A 19904-nucleotide genomic window follows, 5' to 3' on the forward strand; every position below is an offset into this window, starting at 1 on the left:
CTCTTGGAGTCCCTGGTTTGGGTGAAGTCAATCCCTGCAGCCTGGAGTGGCGTTGCTGCCAGAACATACACGGCAGGGCTTGCTGGGTGGTCTGCTCCAGTTTCCAGCCCCTGGCAGCAGTTGGACGAGGGGTTTGCATGAAGCATCCTCGTCTCGCCTGCCGTGCTGGGTGGTGGCTCCAGCTGCCTGAGGACAGCCCTGTAGGAAGTGTCTGCCCTCCTCGCCCGCCAAGGGGCCCGGGGTGCCCGTCCAGCTAGCTCTCTGACAGTGACCTGAGGTCCGTACCCCAGGTCTCCCCTCCTCTGCAGGGATGCGTGTCCGTGTTCACATCTGTGCAGGTGTTGGCTTGGTCTGTGTGCGGACCACTCACTCCCCTCACTGTCAGCCTCTGTCTCTCCTGCCGAGTTGTTAAGGCCCTGCTTTTCAGCAGCACTCCATCAGGCCCAGGGCCTGGGAGGATAAACAGCCTGGGTTTCAAAGAACCTGCCTCCTAGCAGAGGAGGGGGTAAGCAGACCCTCCCTGAGTGAGGCCGTGGGGGCTGGGCAGAACTCGTGGTACACGTGCCAGGCACCTAGCCGCTGAAGCATCATTTTTGGCCTCGGAATTTGTTTCCTTCCATACTATGGGGGGCCAGGGGCCTCAGGGGTGCAGGCTCACATCTGGCACGACGGTTCACTGGCATTCCCACCAGGGCAGTGGTCCCAGGGTCTTGCCTGAACCCGGTCCGCGGGAGTCCCACGGCTGCCGTTCAGATCTGCCTGTGTGGGCCATTTGTAAACATGGATCCCTGATAAGCAGAAGCCACTCAGGCACCTTTGAGCACTGCTTCTGGGGGTTTCTCCCAGCTGTTAGCATCATCAGTAGCCGACGGGCCTCCTAGGGAGAAAGCGGACCAAGTTCAGGCTTGTTGCAGACTCCGTACCAGGCAGCCATCTCTCTGCAGCCCCTTCTCTTTGTGAAGGATTCTGAGGCAACGGGGTTCCCAGCAGATCGGTAGCCCCCGCTCTGCATCTTGGGACCCGGGTTTCAAAGGGTTGGCTGAGAAAGTAGAGAATGAACAGTCTGGAACTTTCTGCAGCTCTCCATACTCTGCCTCACCGCTCCTGGACCCTCCTGTGCTTTGTGCAGTGGACAGCCCTTTCCTGAGAGGCCTTGTCCCTCTGGCCAGCTTTCCATCTCTGCTATCTTCCTGACCCCCCTCCCCAGGGTGGGTGGGAACCCCCCCACACCGTGAAACCTCAGCATGGTGCGTCTTTGCCAGGAGGCTTGGGGTTCTTGATGGACAGGGAAGCTGGCGTGCTGCAGTTCATGGGGTTGCAAAGAGTTGGACATGACTGAGCGACTGAACTAAACTGGGGGTCTTGATGTCCTGGAGGGTCCCAGCACCCAAGCATCAGGGATGCATAGAGACACACTCTGGGGTGACTCAGACTTTGCGGGTCTGAAATGCATACGATTCTTTGTACTCATTAGAAAACTTACACGAGGTAACAGAAAATAAGTAAATGATTGCTTATGGAAGAATTCTTGACTGGGGAGGAAGGAGGCCAGAATTTAAAAAACAAAGCCGCCACCTCTTCGGAGTCAGGCACACATGGGTTTGAGACAAGCTCCTCCACTTACAGACCCCAACTTTGTCCTGTTCCTAACTTCCCTAAGCTTTGTTCTCTCCTCTGTCTAAGGGGAGCGATTAACACCTCCTAAGAGTCTTGTTTGTTTAGTTGGCTAACACAGGTGGTGATTAACTTGGAGTCTTGAGGCCTTCGGTTAAGAAGAGCTGTAATTAATACAATAGTCGGGAATACATCAGTGTCTGCCTCTGTCCTGTATGTTTATTTTCACCGAGGTTTCTGTGGCATTTTCGGGTGCTCATTTCAAGACATCTTTTTGCTATTAGATTGAAAAACACAGCTTGTGAGTCATGGCCCAGTTTCTATCTGGAAGAAGACTAGTCTTGTTTTCCATGGATGCTTGGTCAGATACAGATCCTCACTGCTCTCTCCTTTAAAGGGGCTTTCATGCTCTGCTAGTCTTTGTGTGTTTTTTTTCAACTTAACTAATTAATTGATTTTTAGCTGTGCTGAGTCTTTGTTGCTGTGCAAGCTTTTCTCTAGTTGTGGTGTCCCAGCTTCTTGTTGTGGTCACTTCTGTTGTCGTGGAGCACGGCCATAGGGCGGGTGGGCTTTGGCCTCTAGAGCACAAGCTCAGGAGTGTGGCGTGCTGGCTTAGCTGCTCCGTGGCACGTGGGGTCTTCCCGGATCAGGAATCAGACTGGTGTCTCCTCCATAGGTCGTCGGGTTCTTCTCCACTGAGCCGCCAGGGAAGTCGCCATCCCTTTTATATAGTATGCAAATAGATGCTTCCAGAAACAGTTATTTTGCAGATTGTGCAGAGCATAGAATGTTCACCCACCAGGCAGCCCTCTGCAGGTGTGATGCACTGCTTGTTGATACATGCAAGTCCTTGCACAGCGATGTCCTTGCACAGAAATGTCCCCTGAGTGTACCTATCACACCAGCTTTAACTGTTGCATTTTGTCAGCTTCCTCTCATTGTGTACTTCTCTGCACAATATTGTGAGAGTTTTATCACTTTATGGCATTCTAGTGTCCCCCAGAGACTTGATTTGCTGCTACTGCTAAGTCGCTTCAGTCGTCTCCGACTGTGTGACCCCGTAGACGGCAGCCCACCAGGCTCCCCCGTCCCTGGGATTCTCCAGGCAAGAACACTGGAGTGGGTTGCCATTGCCTTCTCCAATGCATGAAAGTGAAAAGTGAAAGGGAAGTCGCTCAGTCGTGTCCGACTCTTAGCAGCCTCATGGACTGCAGCCTGCCAGGCACCTCTGTCCATGGGATTTTTCAGGCAAGAGTACCAGAGTGGGATGCCATTGCCTTCTCTGCACATTGTACTTCTTTGCACAATATTGTGAGAGTTTTCAGCGTTTTATCACTTTATGGCATTCTAGTGTCCCCCAGAGACTTAATTTAGACAGACTTAATTATAAAAAAAGTAAAAGAATGATCTTGCTGCTAAGGTTGTGATATTTTACACCTATGACTGTAAGACACCAATGACCAAGATACACATGCATCAGATAATAGCCACCACTCTTACTTAGCTGGTCTGTGTATCAGGAATCACGCCAGGTGACTTTCCACACTTTCTTTCTTACCATCTCAGAAGCCCAGCGGGATGGGCATCTCTGGTCTCTTGTCCAGAGAGCTGTGGCCCGAGCCCATCGTGAGACCGATCCTCAGCTCTGCCTGGAGGGACCCGGGTTCCAGGTGTCTGTGTAGCTCTGCAGCCTGGGCTGTGACAGGAAGTGGACTTGGAGAGGCTGCTGAGACATTTCACTTTGTGTTGCCGTCACTGAGAGGTCTGGTTTCTTATCCTCTTTGAGTTCTGATGTCATCTGATGTAAGTGCTTTAATGTCTGTCTCAGTCACATCGGGCAGTGACCTTGCCTAGAGAAGACCATCACTTTTCTTCTACTTTTTGTTTAAAAAGTGCTTTTCAGGGAGCATTGGATTTTCAAGACCAGCAGACAGTAATGCAGGAGTGGACCGGCCCTGGGAAAGGCCGGTTCACTTTGGCATGAACTCTGGTTTGTGTCTCCTACTTACTTTTCTGACTTACTTCGGATGTTCAGCCAGATGGCCAAGTCGAGGGGTGGGGAGTGGCAGCCAGTCATTGCCCGTTGCGTGAGAGGTCACTGAAGGAGGGTGGGCAGCTCGACCTGGGTTCTCGGTGGGGGCGCAGGGGCAGCCAAGAGGCAGGTGAGGCTGTGCTGGAGTCTGGGTTCTGCCCTTGCTGTCTGGGGAAGCTGACACTTCCTTGTTTGAGTCTCAGTTTTCACACCCAATTGACGGCGTGGTCATATCTTTCCTTAGATAACATTCTAAGTGTCTCGTGAAACAGTGGCATACAGGGGACTGAGCAGAACCCTGATGTCTGGTGTGTGTTTGAGGAGTATGGGTCCCCAGCCTCCCTTGCCTCCCCGCTCCTCCCACCGAGCATACTGGCGTGGTGTTTGCCGAGGTCGGGCACAGGGACCCAACCGCATCCTCAGCCCTGGTGTAGCAGAGGTACCCCACAAATATTTGTCGAGTGAATATAACCTCTAATTTGGTCGTTGCCATGGACTACAGGGCAAAAATACAAAAAAAACTGTACTGGAACAATGTGCTTGATTTGTCTTTTTTTTTTTTTTTTTAAATGCATCACTGTTCCTTCAGCCTTAAGGAAGATGTTTACAGATACTTCTCTGTGTTTTGTTTTTTTCAGTGCCTGAAACAGTATGTGGAGCTCTTGATTAAAGAAGGATTAGAAACTGCGATTAGCTGTCCAGATGCTGCCTGCCCCAAACAGGGCCACCTGCAGGAGAACGAGGCACGTATGGCTGGGGAAATCGGGGTGCACGTGCAGGGGCTCCCCAGTGAGTCGGGGGTCCCAGGCTCTGTCCAGGATGACCTGGCATTGTGTGCTAGCCCTCATATGGTTAGACTCCTTTTTCTTCTGTTTCTTCCCTTAGATTGAGTGCATGGTGGCGGCTGAAATTATGCAAAGATACAAAAAGCTACAGTTCGAAAGAGGTAGGTGCCCGGTGTCGCAGACGCTTACAACTCCTGTGACTGAATCCGGTGTATAAACTGGGGGGAGTGCTTCGGGTGGGTGCCACTCTGCATCATTGGATGCAGTACACGTGAAAACATTGATGTAAATTAGCCTTCTGAAGCTTGGCTTCAGAGTTTTCTGCAGAGCTCACAGTTGAATGGCCTCTATTGGGGGGGGGGTGTCTAGTTGGTAGCAGGAAAGATCCATGGAACAGCTTGCTTCTAGGGATCTGGGATTATGGGGGTGGTTTAAAGAAACCCTCATGGAGCGTTATTCTCCAGCCAGGTTAAGGCCTAACAGTCTGAGGAGTAATCCTTAGGCCGTCACAGAATTTAAAAGATAGGAATCCTTGGAAGGAAGTCCCGAGGTCGGACAGGGTGGAATGGTGATGGTCACCACCCTGACCACAGGTCTGTTGCCCACACTGTCTACTGCACGCTGATGGGGCCGGTAGGTGCTGGGGTCTTGTCTCACTAAGCCTTACAGCAGTCCAACAGGGTTGCCTGTTAGCAGACACCCACAGAGGCTAACTAATGCGCCCTGGTTTCCGTCTCTGGTGGGTGGAAAGGCATGGACCAGGTCCCCCCCTCACCCCTGCAGGGTCCCACCCTCTCCTCCTGGCTGCAGCCAGGCTGCTTCAGTGTTAAGACACATTGATTGTCTGGTGGATCTTTGTCATTGCTGTCTGAAATGCGCCATGTCCGTGTGTGTGTGTGTGTGTGTGTGTGTGTGTGTTAGTCGCTCAGTTATGTCCGACTCTTTACGACCCCATGGACTGTAGCCCTCCAGGCTCCTCTGTCCATGGGATTCTCCAGGCAAGAATACTGGAGTGGGTCGCCATTCCCTTCTCCAGGGGATCTTCCCGGCCTAGGCATTGAACCCAGATCTTCCACATCGCAGGCAGATTCTTTATTTGTCTGAGCCACCAGGGAAGCCCCATGCTGGATTCATAAGATGGTATTATTCTGTGGATTTTGTTTGATCTTGTTTTCATATCTCTTCTGGATCTTGGGCTCATCTGAAAAGAAGCAGAATAACCGACATGTGTAGACAATGTTCTGTATGTAAGACTTTATCGTGGAGATGCTGTATCTGGATTCTGTAATTTCCGGATGGGTTATTGAGCAACTGCTGTCTGCTCCCCACTCTTCCTGGTTGGGTTCTTAGTGATCTCCTGAATCGGGCGTTCATGAGAGATGAGCACACCCCCGGGCTTCGTGTTTACAGGAAAACACTGTCAGGATGGGAATGGAATGCGGAATAGACCAGAGCAGTGTGTCCAGAGACGCCTGTTTAGCTGAATGTGGAAAGTTTTTTTCTCCTTTTTTTTTTTTTTAAGAAATGCTAAAGATAGCTGCATTTCCTCTTGAGACTCACTTTTCAAGGCAAAAAGAAAAAAAAAAAAAGGTAATGTGTGGCCAACCTAAAAAATATCATACAGGAGTTCTGATAACGTTGAAACTTGTTTTCAAGAGCTTATTTATTGAAATGCCATATATTCTTTGGTTTGGGGCAGTTTATAGCTCAAATATATGGCCATATGACACAAAAGTTGGTATGTAGAGCTATAAATTTGATTAATTTCGATTTCTGAGGCTGTGAGCCTCTTTTGAAAACATTTTCCAGAGGGAATCTTGACAGAAACTGGCAGTTATTTGGGTTAGAAGAAAATGAACTTTCTATGACATTGAATTTTAAAATGCAGCTGGGTAAATGTTCCTACCTAATAATTTTAACTGTTGTTATTTCTTCTGTACTTTGGCTTAGTCAAAGAAGATTTTTTTTTCTTTTGCATAGTAATGAACCCAACTTGACTTAGGTTAAAAAAATATCTCTCAAAATGATCACTTTAGAATATTTTGCTAGCGTTGTGTTCAAAGCACCAAAAAAATAAAAAAAGGATTCAGACTTAATAGGACCAGAGAGCTGTCTGAATGGAATATGAAAATGTTAGACCTGAAACATGGCTATTAATTATAGCCAGTCACTGAGCAAATGGACTGGTAATAGCAAACGGCCTCTTCCAGCAACACAAGAGAAGACTCTACACATGGACATCACCAGATGGTCGACACTGAAATCAGACTGATTATACTTTTGCAGCCAAAGATGGAGAAGCTCTATACAGTCAGCAAAAACAAGATGGGGAGCTAACTGTGGCTCAGATCATGAACTCCTTATTGCCAAATTCAACTTAAATTGAAGAAAGTAGGGAAAACTGCTAGACCATTTAGGTATGACCTAAATCAAATCCCTTATGATTATACAGTGGAAGTGAGAAATAGATTCAAGGGATTAGCTCTGATAGAGTGGCTGAAGATCTATGGACGGAGGCTTGTGACATTGTACAGGAGGCTGTGATCAAGACCATCCCCAAGAAAAAGAAATGCAAAAAGGCAAAATGGTTGTCTGAGGAGGCCTTACAAATAGTTGTGAAAAGAAGAGAAGCGAAAGACAAAGGAGAAAAGGAAAGAGATACCCATTTGAATGCAGAGTTCCAAAGAATAGCAAGGAGAGATAAGAAAGCCTTCCTCAGTGATCAATGCAAAGAAATAGAGGAAAGCAATAGAATGGGAAAGACTAGAGATCTCTTCAAGAAAATTAGAGATACCAAGGGAACATTTCATGCAAAGATGGGCACAATAAAGGACAGAAATGGTGTGGACCTAACAGAAGCAGAAGATATTAAGAAGAGGTGGCAAGAATACACAGAAGAACTATACAAAAAAGATCTTCATGACCCAGATAATCATGATGGTGTGATCACTCACCTAGAGCCAGACATCTTGGAATGCGAAGTCAAATGGGCCTTAGAAAGCATCACTATGAACAAAGCTAGTGGGCTATTGAGCTATTTCAGATCCTAAAAGGTGCTGCTGTGAAAGTGCTGCACTCAATATGCCAGCAAATTTGGAAAACTCAGCAGTGGCCACAGGACTGGAAAAGATCACTTTCCATTCCAATCCCAAAGAAAGGCAATGCCAAGGAATGCTCAAATTACCGCACAATTGCACTCATCTCACACACTAGCAACGTAATGCTCATAAATATCCAAGCTAGGCTTCAGCACTGTGTGAACCATGAACTTCCAGATGTTCATGCTGGATTTAGAAAAGGCAGAAGATGCAGAGATCAAATTGCCAACATCCGTTGGGTCATCGAAAAAGTGAGAGACTTCCAGAAAAGCATCTATTTCTGCTTTATTGACTATGCCAAAGCCTTTGACTGTGTGGATCACAACAAACTGTGGAAAATTCTGAAAGAGATGGAAATACCAGACCACCTGACCTACCTCTTGAGAAATCTGTATGCAGGTCAGGAAGCAACAGTTAGAACTGGACATGGAACAACAAACTGGTTCCAAATAGGAAAAGGAGTACATCGAGGCTGCATATTGTCACCGTGCTTATTTAACTTATATGCAGAGTCCATCATGTGAAATGCTGGACTGGATGAAGCACAAACTGGAATCAGGATTGCTGGGAGAAATATCAATAACCTCAGATATGAAGATGACACCACATTTATGGTAGAAAGCAAAGAAGAACTAAAGAGCCTTTTGATGAAAGTGAAAGAAGAGGGTGAAAAAGTCAGCTTAAAACTCAACATTCAGAAAACTACAATCATGGCATCTGGTCCCATCACTTCATGGGAAGTAGATGGGGAAACGGTGAGAGACTTTATTTTGGGGGGCCCCCAAATCACTGCAGATGGTGACTGCAGCCATGAAATTAAAAGATGCTTGATCCTTGGAAGAAAAGTTATGACCAAACTATACAGCATATTAAAAAGCAGAGATATCACTTTGCCAACAAAGGTCCTTTTAGTCAAAGCTATGGTTTTTCCAGTAGTCATGTATGGATGTGAGAGTTGGACTCTAAAGAAAGCTAAGGGCAGAAGAACTGATGCTTTGGAACTGTGGTGTTGAAGAAGATTCTTGAGAGTCCCTTGGACTGCAAGGAGGTCCAACCAGTCCATTCTAAAGGAGATCAATCCTGAATATTCATTGGAAGGACTGATGCTGAAGCTGAAACTGCAATACTTTGGCCACCTGATGCAAAGAACTGACTCATTTGAAAAGAGCCTGATACTGGAAAAGATTGAAGGCAGGAGAAGGGGATGACAGAGGATGAGATGGTTGGATGGCATCAGCAACTCATCGGACATGAGTTTGAGTAAACTCTGGGAGTTAGTGATGGACAGGGAGGCCTGGCGTGCTGCAGTCTATGAGGTCACAAAGAGTTGGACTGGACTGAGTGACTAAACTGAACTGAACTGAGCAAATTCTAGATAGGATCAGTGAGGCAGTTTTCAATTTGCTCTCTCCCTTCGAAAAGTGAAAGTGAAGTCGCTCAGTCATGTCCAACTCTTTGGGATCCCATGGACTGTAGCCTACCAGGCTCCTCCCTCCATGGGATTCTCCAGGCAAGAGTACTGGAGTGGGTTGCCATTTCCTTCTCCAGGGGATCTTCCCGACCCTGGGATCAAACTTGGGTTTCCCACATTCCAGGTAGACGCTTTAACCTCTGAGCCACCGGGGAAGCTCTTTGAAGTCACCTTCAAATGAGGATGGTGACTGGTGGAAAAGTGACAGTCTATATCATCTTCCAACAATGTTTAGTTACTAAAAAGTGCTGTGGTCACAGTTCCAATACTCCCTCCATTTGTACATCTCATATCAGAGTCTTATTTTAACCTGAGTGTCCCTACTCTTCCAGCCAGGGTCCTTGGGGAGCAGGACACTAGGAGGGAGGTTCTGGGAGGAGGTCTGTTGTGTACACTCTGTCTGCCAGCTGTAAGATCTCCAAAGCTGGGAGCTACAGGCTCCCCGGGAAGGTCATGCCCCATGGCGTTACACACGAGTTCCTTTTTGGACACTGGCCGGGCCATGGTGCACTGTTTGCTTAAATTTCCGGGTCAGTGGGAGCTGGAGCAGCATGAGAAGGAACGGAGGACCCACTGCCCTGCACAGCGTGTTTAAGAAAGAACAACTTTTACAAGAGTCTTGGGCTTTTTGATGAGTATGACTGTTAGGGACTTACTTTATTTTTATTTATGTATCTATCTTGGGGAGAGGGGAGCTAAGATTTGTTTCTTTATCTTGTGCCAGAAAATATACGTCTTGCTTTGTTTGAAAATATATTAGGTACAAATATGTGCATGTATACATACTAGATACAATGTGTATAATATTTATAACATATTGGCTATAATGTATCTAATGTATAGTATATCAATGTGATAGTATATATATGGTATATATAGTATATATAAATATATAGATGTGATGGATAGATAAATAGGTAGATAGGCAGACAGACATCGATATGTATGCATAAACACATCCTGGAAAGAAAAGCTGTGCTGGTGGCCAGTGTGGATCTTCCTATTGGTTGTGTCCCATCTTGCACACCCAGCGGGCAGACTCCAGCAGCAGAGGGATCTTGTAGAATTTTAATAGACGTCCGAGAGCAGAGCCGGGCTGTGCTCTTGGGGTGGGGGGTGCCAGCAGCACTGAGAGAGGGGGGCTCTGAGCTGGCAGCTCAGTGGGGCAGGGTGTTTGCCCTCCGCCTGCTGCAGGGAGTCTCTCCCATGGGGATGGGCAGTGCCCTCTCACAGCTCCAAGAAGACACAAGTCACACGATGCAAGTAGTTACCATGGAAACACTAACTAGGTCTCCTCTGCTGCGCACCGCATCCTATAATCAGGGCTACATGTGCGGTGCTAAGAGGAGTGACCGAGAGATGCTGCCCAACGGTGACAGGCAGGAAGAGACCTTGGAAAAGCTGGCTGCCTCCTCTTGGCACAGGCTGCTGAGAGCAGGAAGGGGGCACCATGGAGACTGGAAGGACCTGAACTGGGCAGTCCCCTTAGGGGCTCGGGTGGACCCGCATTGAACCCTCTGTCAAGTCAGCCAGGAAGCCGACCCAGCGGAGGACGTAGCTTATCTGCACGCGTCCCGAAGTCTTTGCAGACTGAACACCCACATCCTGCAATGGCGTCCTTGCGGGGGCCGTGCCTGTGGGGGCCCTGTGATGTAAGTGAGGCAGGTCCGGGCTCACCCAGCCCAGAGCCAGAACTGGTGGTAGAGAAATCCAGATAGGGGCAGGGGAGGGCCGCCAGGTAAAAGGCACAGTGCTCTGGGGGAGCAGCCTTTAGCATTTTCTCCCCCCTACCCCCTCTGCCCCAGGGCACCGTTCATCCCTCCGTCCTTCTTTCTCCTGCCCTCTCAGCCCAGGAACCCGCAGACCGCTGTCCCCACACGCGTGCATTTTCCCCACAAAACCACCTCCTCGGATCTGGCAGCCAGGAACAGTCTTACAAAAGCAAACACTCTCAGCTCATGAGAAGGCTTCGTTTTACACATTCACTCACCACTGAGGCGTCAGGAGGATTTTACCTTATTAACATGAACATCGATGAGAAAGTACCACATTGTCCTGGATGCCAGAGTTCCTTTGTATCAGCAAGTCTTCTAAACCTTCTGCTGGACCTACTGGCTTGATCGTTTTTGTACTATTGATTGTGTTCAGTTGCTTTAGTCGTATCCAACTCTTTGCGACCCTAGGGACCATATACTCCATCAGGCTCCTCTATCCATGGGATTCTTCAATCAAGAATATTGGAGTGGGTTGCCATGCCCTCCTCTGGGAGCTCTTCCTGACTCAGGGATCAAACTTGCATCTGCCTGTGTCTTCTGCATTGCAGGCAGATTCTTTACCCACTAAGCCACCTGGGAAGCCCCTAGGTGCTATTGATGAATTCGCCTTTTTAAAATAGGGTAGGAGTCAGCCAACCATGGCTGGTGAACCAAATCTGCCTGGCCCCTGGCTTGGCATTGTAAATAAAGTTTTATTGAAACACTCCTTTATAGATCAACACAGCTGCTTTTGTACTTCCGAAGTAGAGCTGAGCAGTTGGATGGAGACCTCGTGGCCTTTAAAGACTGAAATACTCACCGTCAGAATTAGATGATAAGGTGGTTTTCAGTCTGTTGGTACCCGACAGGAACTTGAGGGCTGAATCTGGCTTCCAGTTCAGGGAACGTGGCAAACACACGCCTGTTGAGGGGCAGCCCAGCCCACCTGCAGCCCATGACAGCCGCAGCCTGCTGGGGGTCCCAATGTCTACACATTCCGTCTCTGATGTGGGTGAACCGGCCCATTCTGGCACTGGCCAGTCACATGGCCGAGAAGAGCCTTTCATTGCTTCTAGGTTCACAGCGAAATACAGTCCGTTCCTTCTCAAGAGTGACCCTGGGAACAGCTTGCAAATCAGTGGCCGACTTGGAGGCCTTTGCAAACACCCTGTAATCCTTTGGCCTCCTCGCCTTTTGGCCTGGCATCAGCATCCGTGTGGGTTCCAGTTGGGTGCTCCCTCCCGCCGCCCAGCACTGAGAGTCCAGTCACACTGGACAGAGGGCCCAGGGGACCCATCATCAGGCTCACTGTGGTGGTGGGGGCAGCTCAGGACCCTTTATTTAAAGAAACGTGAGATGTGGACACAGATGAGAAGGCATGTGAGTGTCACAGGGTCTTGTTTTTCAAAATCAGCTTTCTCACTAATTTCATTAAATCAGGCTCCACTTCAGAGGGAAAACTGGCTGTCGAAGAATGAATTTCACACAGTCCTTAGCTCAGGGCTTTGATGTGAATTTGGGATGGAAATCATTGTAGGCGGATGGGCCCTTTGATGAGAAGAGCCAGCCATCTCCTTTTCATCTTATGCTTCCATCCTTACCCAACATTTTGGGATGCCCACAGCACAGCCCGTCCAAGGCTGTGAGACTTCAGATGGGTTACCGTGGCAACACCGTGTCTCAGGGCAGGCAGGTGGGGGCAGGAGGCACTGGCTGGACCATGGGGTTCCCAGGATGGGGCTCTGGAGCCTTGAGGACTCTGGGGGTACTTGGGGGTTTGCTCTTCCCCCATGTGAGTGGGCTCGGGAGTGGGGAGTGGCTGGAGGGAGGAGGGGCCAAGGGGCCCCCAGGTGGGTCCCAGATCCTAAAGTTCATGTTATGTCTGACCTTGATTTTCTTTTCTCCCTTAAATATGAGAAGCTGTGTGGTGACGTGTCCGTCTGTCCTAAGCCCCGCCAGTTCCCTGGTCCTGCAGACTCTGACTCGCCCATTTTTTCTCTTTGTGTCAGAGGTGCTCCTGGACCCCTGTCGGACTTGGTGCCCGGCGTCTACATGCCAGGCGGTGTGCCAGCTCCAGGAGATGGGGCTGCACACCCCCCAGCTGGTCCAGTGCAAAGCCTGTGACACGGAGTTCTGCTCTGCCTGCAAAGCCAGCTGGCACCCCGGCCAGGGTTGCCCGGAGACCATGCCCATCACCTTCCTTCCCGGGGAGACCAGGTACCTTCCAGCGTGTCTTTTCTGGTCACCTTGTACTAATGAATGAAACAGAACCTGTTAAACTGGTGCACGCCTCGCAGTGCAAGAGTCTCAAGCTTAGGAAGACCCCAAGGGTATAATCGTTTGTTGGTGGTGGTGGTTTAGTCACTGTGTCTGACTCCTGCGACCCCGTGACTGTATTCTGCCAGGCTCCTCTGTCCGTGGGGTTTCCCAGGCAAGAATCCCGGAGTGGGTTGCCATTTCCTTTTTCAGGGGATCTTCCTGACCTAGGGATCAAACCTGCGTCTCCTGTATTGCAGGTGGTCTCCTGTGTTGCATGCGGATGCTTTACTGCTACGCCACCAGGGAAACCTGGGTAATTGTTTGGAAGCTCACTGGTCCTCAAATAACCATGTAAAGTGATGATGTATTTAACCCTTACAGTGACTATGACACTCAGAATGCATTCAGAATGCCGGAATTTGCTCTCAATTTCAGTGAATCTCTACTCATAAATGCTTTAGGTTCTGCACAATCTGCTCAGTTCTGTGGAGAATCACGTTCCCCTTGGTAAATGCCATGAGTTCATGACGATATAGCAAATTCATCCCATAATCGGTGAATCTGAACCACTTCTTCAGATGACTCTGCATTTTCAGCTGACATAAAATTTAACAGCATGGGCTGGGTATCCTTCTACAGTTAAACCTAGAAAGATACCTAGGTTGTCATTTTGTGAGCAGCACAGAACCCTCGCTGCCACTTACTGGGCACTTCACACAGGCTTGCCCTGCCCAGTACGCTTCATGCATAATCCCGTCTGCTAAACTCACACCAACCAGAAGCTGGGGCTCAGAGAGGTTGCCACCCAGCCTGTGTGCAGAAGAGCTGCACTTGAACTCAGGCTTCAGTCCATCCATGCTCACCTCTGTGGCCTGCCCAGACCTTTCAGGAAAACGATTTTGTACAGACACCAAGTAGATCTAAGTAAATGATTAGCATGTGTGTGTTTTTAACATTTTTTTTCCTTGATAATAACAAAGAGCCTACTATGTATTATTAACCTTTTGGAAAGTATATGAATATATGAATAAGGACATAAAATTAGACCTCCCTTCTAAGCCTCTGCCCTGTTTCTTTGGTTTGTCTGTACACATCTAAATTTAGATCTGTGCTGACATTGCTCATTTTTTCCCCCATAGCTGCTGATTCAGTTTTTTCTCTCTCTCTCTTTTTTTTTTTTTTGTGATTATTTTCCAGAGTTTGAGATTCTTTGGTTTTGACTTATTTCACTTACTAGCAAGTGACCTCATAACAGCCCACTCCAGTATTCTTGTTTGGGAAATCCCGTGGACAGAGGGGCCTGGTGGTTGACAGTCCCTGAGGTCTTAGAGGGTCGGACACGACTGAGCACACCCAACCTCAGCCCCTAGCTAGTTGAGCTGGCAGGCCACCCCGCAGCCTCCGAGCACAGCCTGACAGGGTCTCTCCTGCTTCAGCTCTGCTTTCAAGCTGGACGAGGACGATGCGCCCATCAAGCGCTGCCCCAAGTGCAAGGTCTACATCGAGCGGGACGAAGGCTGTGCCCAGATGATGTGTAAGAACTGCAAACACGCCTTCTGCTGGTACTGCCTCGAGTCCCTGGATGTGAGTACCAGTTGGGTGGCGGGGCGCTTCACGGGGCAGGCTGAGCTGGAGGCGTGGCCCAGCCGTTGCACGGCGACTAAGGGGGCGCTGCTGGGCCATGGAAGTCACGCCGTCAGGGGGCGCTCCTGGGCCATGGAAGTCACGCCGTCAGGTGCTTATTCTGTGCCTGTGAAAATACGAGTTCCTGAGATGCGGTGGTGTCAGAAGACGGGAATTGGTGCAGGAGCTCCGAGAGCGCAGGGCGGGCTTCAGCCTCGGTTTTCAAGGAGTGGGTAGATCTCAGCATCTTAGGTTTCTGACTGTGGGGCTGTCTTAGTTCAGGCTTGAACCAGAATCATCCCCACCACCAGGAAGCTGAAACTGGTTGCTGATTTCTTGGATGTGGGGGCTGGATATCTGAGTGCCGGCGGGCTTGGGTTTGGGACCGTCTTCCTGGTGTGCAGGTGGCCTCCTTCTTGCCGCAGCCTCACCTTGCAGAGAGAGGACCCTCTGGACCCTTTCCTGTTCCTCCAAGGATACGAATTCCATCATGGGGGCTGCAGTCTTGTGACCTCATCTGAACCTGGTTACCTCCCAGAGGCCCCGCTTCCAAATCCCATCACATTGGGCATTAGGGCTTCCCCATAGGAGTTTTGGGTAGGGGGAAACACAAGCAGTCCATCGCAGGGACCATTCCTGGAAGAGCAAGGATGAGAGGGCCGTGGATGCCAGGGACAGAGCAGTTGCTTCAGTGACAGTTGTCGCCTGCAGGGCCGAGGAACACAGGACCCTCTGCCGTCTGGCCTCATGTGGCCACCTTCTCCCAGATGTACCTTGTGCTGTCTGTTTCACAGGGAGATCCTGCCAGGGGTGCTAGGCTCGCTCCATCTTAAGTCCCTGCCTTTTCTGGAGCTCCCAGGCCTAAGGCAGACCATACTTTTTTCCAGCTTCCTGTTCACTTTCTCATCTGTATCAGGAGTGGGCATCTTGCCAACATGATGACATTATGACTCCAATTTTATAAGAGTTTGTTTGTACATCTGTTTCTACAGTGTTAGTGGCTTAGTCATGTCTGACTCTTTGTGACTGCATGGACTATGGCTTCTGGAGAATGGGATTCTCCATGCCAGAATACTGGAGTGGGTTTCCATTGCCTTCTCCAGGGGATCTTCCTGACCCAGGGATCGAATCCAAGGCTCCTGCATTGCAGGCAGATCCTTTACCATCTGAGCCACCCATGATAAAATAGAACTAATCATCTATTAAAATCATTGTAGTTGGTGACAGTCAAAGCCTATTGAATCATATATCATAAAGGGATGGCTTTATATTTATCTGTCCTTTACAGCCAGAGAAGGCAATGGCACCCCACTCCAGTACTCTTGCCTGGAGAATCCCATGGATGGAGGAGCCTGGTAGGCTACAGTCCATGGGGTCACTAAGAGTCGGACACGACTGAGCGACTTCACTTTCACTTTTAACTTTCATGCATTGGAGAAGGAAATGGCAACCCACTCCAATATTCTTACCTGGAGAATCCCAGGGACAGAGGAGCCTGTTGGGCTGTGCCCTCTATGAGGTCGCAGAGAGTTGGACACGACTGACGCGACTCAGCAGCAGCAGTCCTTTACAGCAAAGGTGTGTCTTGGATGGATCCAGCCCACCCCATAATAGTATTAAGATTTAATTAGAATAAAAGGAGGCCAGAACGGCCCCATGTTTACCTTAATGGGAGCTCACTTGTCTGACAGCTGCTCCTTCTCATCTTGCCCATCTGCAGTCAGAGCACCATGTCTGGGTGAGTCTCCTATTGAGAGGTTATTGCAGGTGATTCAGCTTTATACATCCTTGCAGAGAAGGGTCAACTCAGGCCACACAGTTGAAGGAGAAAGAATTCTTAACAGTGTGCAAAGTGGCAGAACTTTGAAAGTTTGCCTGTCCCAAGATGCATAGGTCTAGAGACTGTCAAGAAGAAAATTAATGTCTGTTTGAGATGGACGCTTGAATAAGCTAACAGGTCTGTAATTCAAAGGCCACCTATAAAAATATTACACAGATTGCTTCTTTCTGGTTTTTTTTCTTTTGAAAAGCCTGTTGTCCCTTCATTAACTTAAAATCACTAAATGTATAGGGGATCATCGTGTAACGGAACAAATCTGGGGAGTATATTGCCGTCTTTCTGTCCTGGAGGTTTCCTTTTCCTTTCCTGAGCAAGTTTAATAAATCACTTGGGAAGGTTAATTTTCTTTAACTTAAAACCAATAATAGGTTTGTTCACTGACTTTGTGCAATGGGAAGGGGATATTTAGAATGATATCTGAAGCATTACCAAGTCCTTACGGTCTTCAAAGTCTATATGTAGATGGTTTCTCTATGTATCATGTATATATATATATATGTATATATATATATATATATATATATATGTATACATATATCGGGCTTCCCTAATGGCTCAGTGGTGTGGAATCTGCCTGCAATGCAGAACTGGGTTTGATCCCTGGGTCAGGAAGATCCCCTGGAGAAGGGAATGGATACACACTCCAGTATTCTTCCCTGGAGAATTCCATGGACAGAGGAGCCTGAAAGGCTTACAGTCCATGGGGCTGCAAAGAGCCAGACATGACTTAGTGACTAACACTTTTCAGTCTATACATAGTCTCTCTGTATATCGGGAAGATCCCCTAGAGGAAGACATGGCAACCGACTCCAGTATTCTGGCCTGGAGAATCTTATGGACAAAGGAGCCTGGCAGGCTACAGTCTGCAGCGTTGCAAAGAGTCAGACACGACTGAAGTGACTTAGCACAGTCTCCTGTATTATATAATTCTATATATCATACATAGTCTCTCTATATTATATAAATATATGATATATAATTTTACACTTAACTGTATTTTCTTTGAAAACTGATCATTAATTTATATTATATTATCTACTGTCTGTCCTGCTATTTCCCATTCCTTGTCAACTTTTCCTAAAAGGGAAAGGAAGTGAAACACCAGTTTTAACTACACGTTATCAAACCTCCCAGTGGATTCTGGGGGGAAGTATTTGATGTGGACACACAGAGCCTGACTTGCAGAGAGACCATAGCTTTGCTGTGACCTCTCCTGCGACCTTGCATCCCATCGATCTGTCTTCTTTGAGCCCAAGGCTGTTCGCTCTCTGCTCTGGTCTCTGGAGAGACACCCTGTCTGTCCATCTGTGTGTCCGTCTGACTCAGTTCTAAAGCACACTTCCTGCCAGCAAGAGACCCCATTGTTTCCAGGCTCCCAGGGACCAAGGCAGCAATTTCCTCTTTGAAAGCCGGCATCCTTGGGGCCAGGAGTGTCCTGTTTTTCTCTGTAGATGAGCAGCTGCTGCCTAGTGACCCTGTGGCCACAGAAAGCAGACCCTGAAGGACAGGGAATCTGCTTTGGGAAGGTCAGTCAAGGACAGTAGCCGTGACTGCTGTAGCCATGAAAGTAAGTGTGTGAACCAGGTCTGGAAAAACAGCATGTCCGGAGCGGAGACGGAGCTGGTAGGTCTCCCATCTCTCCTGGGGAGTTTTCTTCCGCTGAACCAGCTCCTGAGCACCCCTGTGCCTCACGGAGTTACCCCTCATCTTCTGGCGCTACCTTGCATCTTGGTCCTCAACCGCCCACCCAGCTGGCCCCGGCCCCCAGTCTTCACAGGGGAGGCCCTGGACCACACCCGCTCATCTGCTGCACCGCTGGCCCCACAGTCACTGCTTACAGTCGGGGGGGGGGCACTCACTCTCTTTCTTTTGGGGTGAGTGAATAGTTACTGTGTATGAAGTGATGGTCATATGCAGCCTCTGTGCTTTGCTCTGCATACCTGTTACTTCATCCAGCCATCCCCAACATTTTTGGCTCCAGGGACCAGTTTCATAGAAGATAGTTTTTCCGTGCACTGTGGTGGGAGGGTGGATGGTTTGGGGATGATTCAAGGGCATTACATTTATCGTGCATTTTATGATTATTGCATCAGCTCCCCCTTAGATCATCAGGCATCAGATTCTGGCATGACAGGTAGAATGATTATTTCGTTTTTAAGAAGCCCACGAAGGTTAGGGATCTTTTCCCAAAGCCCCAAAGGAGTGAGGAACAGACCCAGCATCCATTCTCGGGTCTTTCAGACTCCAAACCCCACCACGTGGGTTAGACCAGCCTCCGTCAGGCAGACCCGACTCAGAGTGGGACAGGAAGTCTCAGGCCTTCCATGGTGGGGCTGCTCTGAGTTCATTCATCCATCTCTGAGCATCTGGCTGCCTGAGCTCTGTGGCCAGCTCCATTGTTTCTGCATCCACCCAGAAGCTTGATGTGGCTCCTCTGAACAATGTGAAGGAAATGTTCACGCTCACCGTCCACCTGGGTTCCTGGCAGGCCCTGCGGTGGTTATTCCCCAGGCCTTCATTCAGGAACTTAAGGTCACAATGAAATCACTGTTACATTGTGAAAGCATCTTCCAGCGCTTTTGTCAGGGGGAAAGCTTTCGTTTTGTTCAGGAAACGTGCCGTGAGTGTCAACAGCTCCGCTCTGCATGAAGGGGGTGGGGGGGACTGCCAAGTTGAGGCTGGCAGAGTCTGTGACCCCGAGGACCTGGTGACCCCCCAATCGAGAAGCCCCCGGTAGCACTAGGTCCCTGTGGGCGGTGCCACAAGCCGGTGCGTGTGGGGTCTCCGGCAGCCTCTCCAGGGGTGGGGGGCTGGTCCCTGGGTCCAGGGGCATCAAGGGTGTAGGCATAGCTGATGGAGAGTTCACCTACCAGGCAGAGGGCAGAGTGTGGGAGGCGGGCTGCCTCCAGAGAACAGGATGTGGTGAGGAAGAAAGTGAGCTGTACATGGCCTGGGCCTGGCCGAGGTGGGGGCCGTGACCGGGGTCTCTGGGCCGAGATGGAGGTTGACCTCCATCATTGGGGCTCATGGCCCCCAAGCACTGGTCCACGGCAGGTTGATGAAGGTCACGCAGGGCGTCTGGACCCCGAGTCAGGAGCCGCAGTCCCCAAAGGCTCCCAGTGACTGTAACAAGCAACAGGGTTTGTGCAGCTTTGCCAGAGGAGATCCCTGCAGACTTCACAGCTGGGCGAGACAGCACAGTTCGCCCTGTGTTTCAGAAGACAAATCTAGAGAATATCCGAGAGCCTCCGGAGCAAGACTTTGTGAAGAGCAGCCTGGCAAAATGAGACCCCAGATGAAAAGTTAACTTCCATGGTATGTGAGTGAAAGAAAAGAGAATGAGGAGTTCAAGGAAGAGAGAGTGCCCAGTGGACACAAGTCATCAGAAACGGCTTTGAGAAGACATCCCCAGCCGGCCGAGCTGTGTG

At 49.3% G+C, this 19904-nt stretch overlaps 1 protein-coding gene across 17 annotated transcripts in view; it reads left to right on the forward strand.

Moving 5' to 3' along the window:
• Nucleotides 1-19904, forward strand: part of RNF144A (ring finger protein 144A) — a 132123-nt gene that overhangs the window by 99083 nt on the left and 13136 nt on the right. For all 17 annotated transcript variants that reach the window (XM_069580146.1, XM_069580144.1, XM_069580154.1 and 14 more), the window contains 4 exons: nt 4285-4389; nt 4532-4592; nt 12764-12971; nt 14450-14597. In XM_069580146.1, the coding sequence (XP_069436247.1) occupies nt 4285-4389; nt 4532-4592; nt 12764-12971; nt 14450-14597 (522 nt within the window). The remainder of the gene's footprint in view (nt 1-4284; nt 4390-4531; nt 4593-12763; nt 12972-14449; nt 14598-19904) is intronic.

Source organism: Ovis canadensis, chromosome 3 (assembly GCF_042477335.2).
Source record: "Ovis canadensis isolate MfBH-ARS-UI-01 breed Bighorn chromosome 3, ARS-UI_OviCan_v2, whole genome shotgun sequence".
NCBI classification, from domain to species: Eukaryota; Metazoa; Chordata; class Mammalia; order Artiodactyla; family Bovidae; genus Ovis; species Ovis canadensis.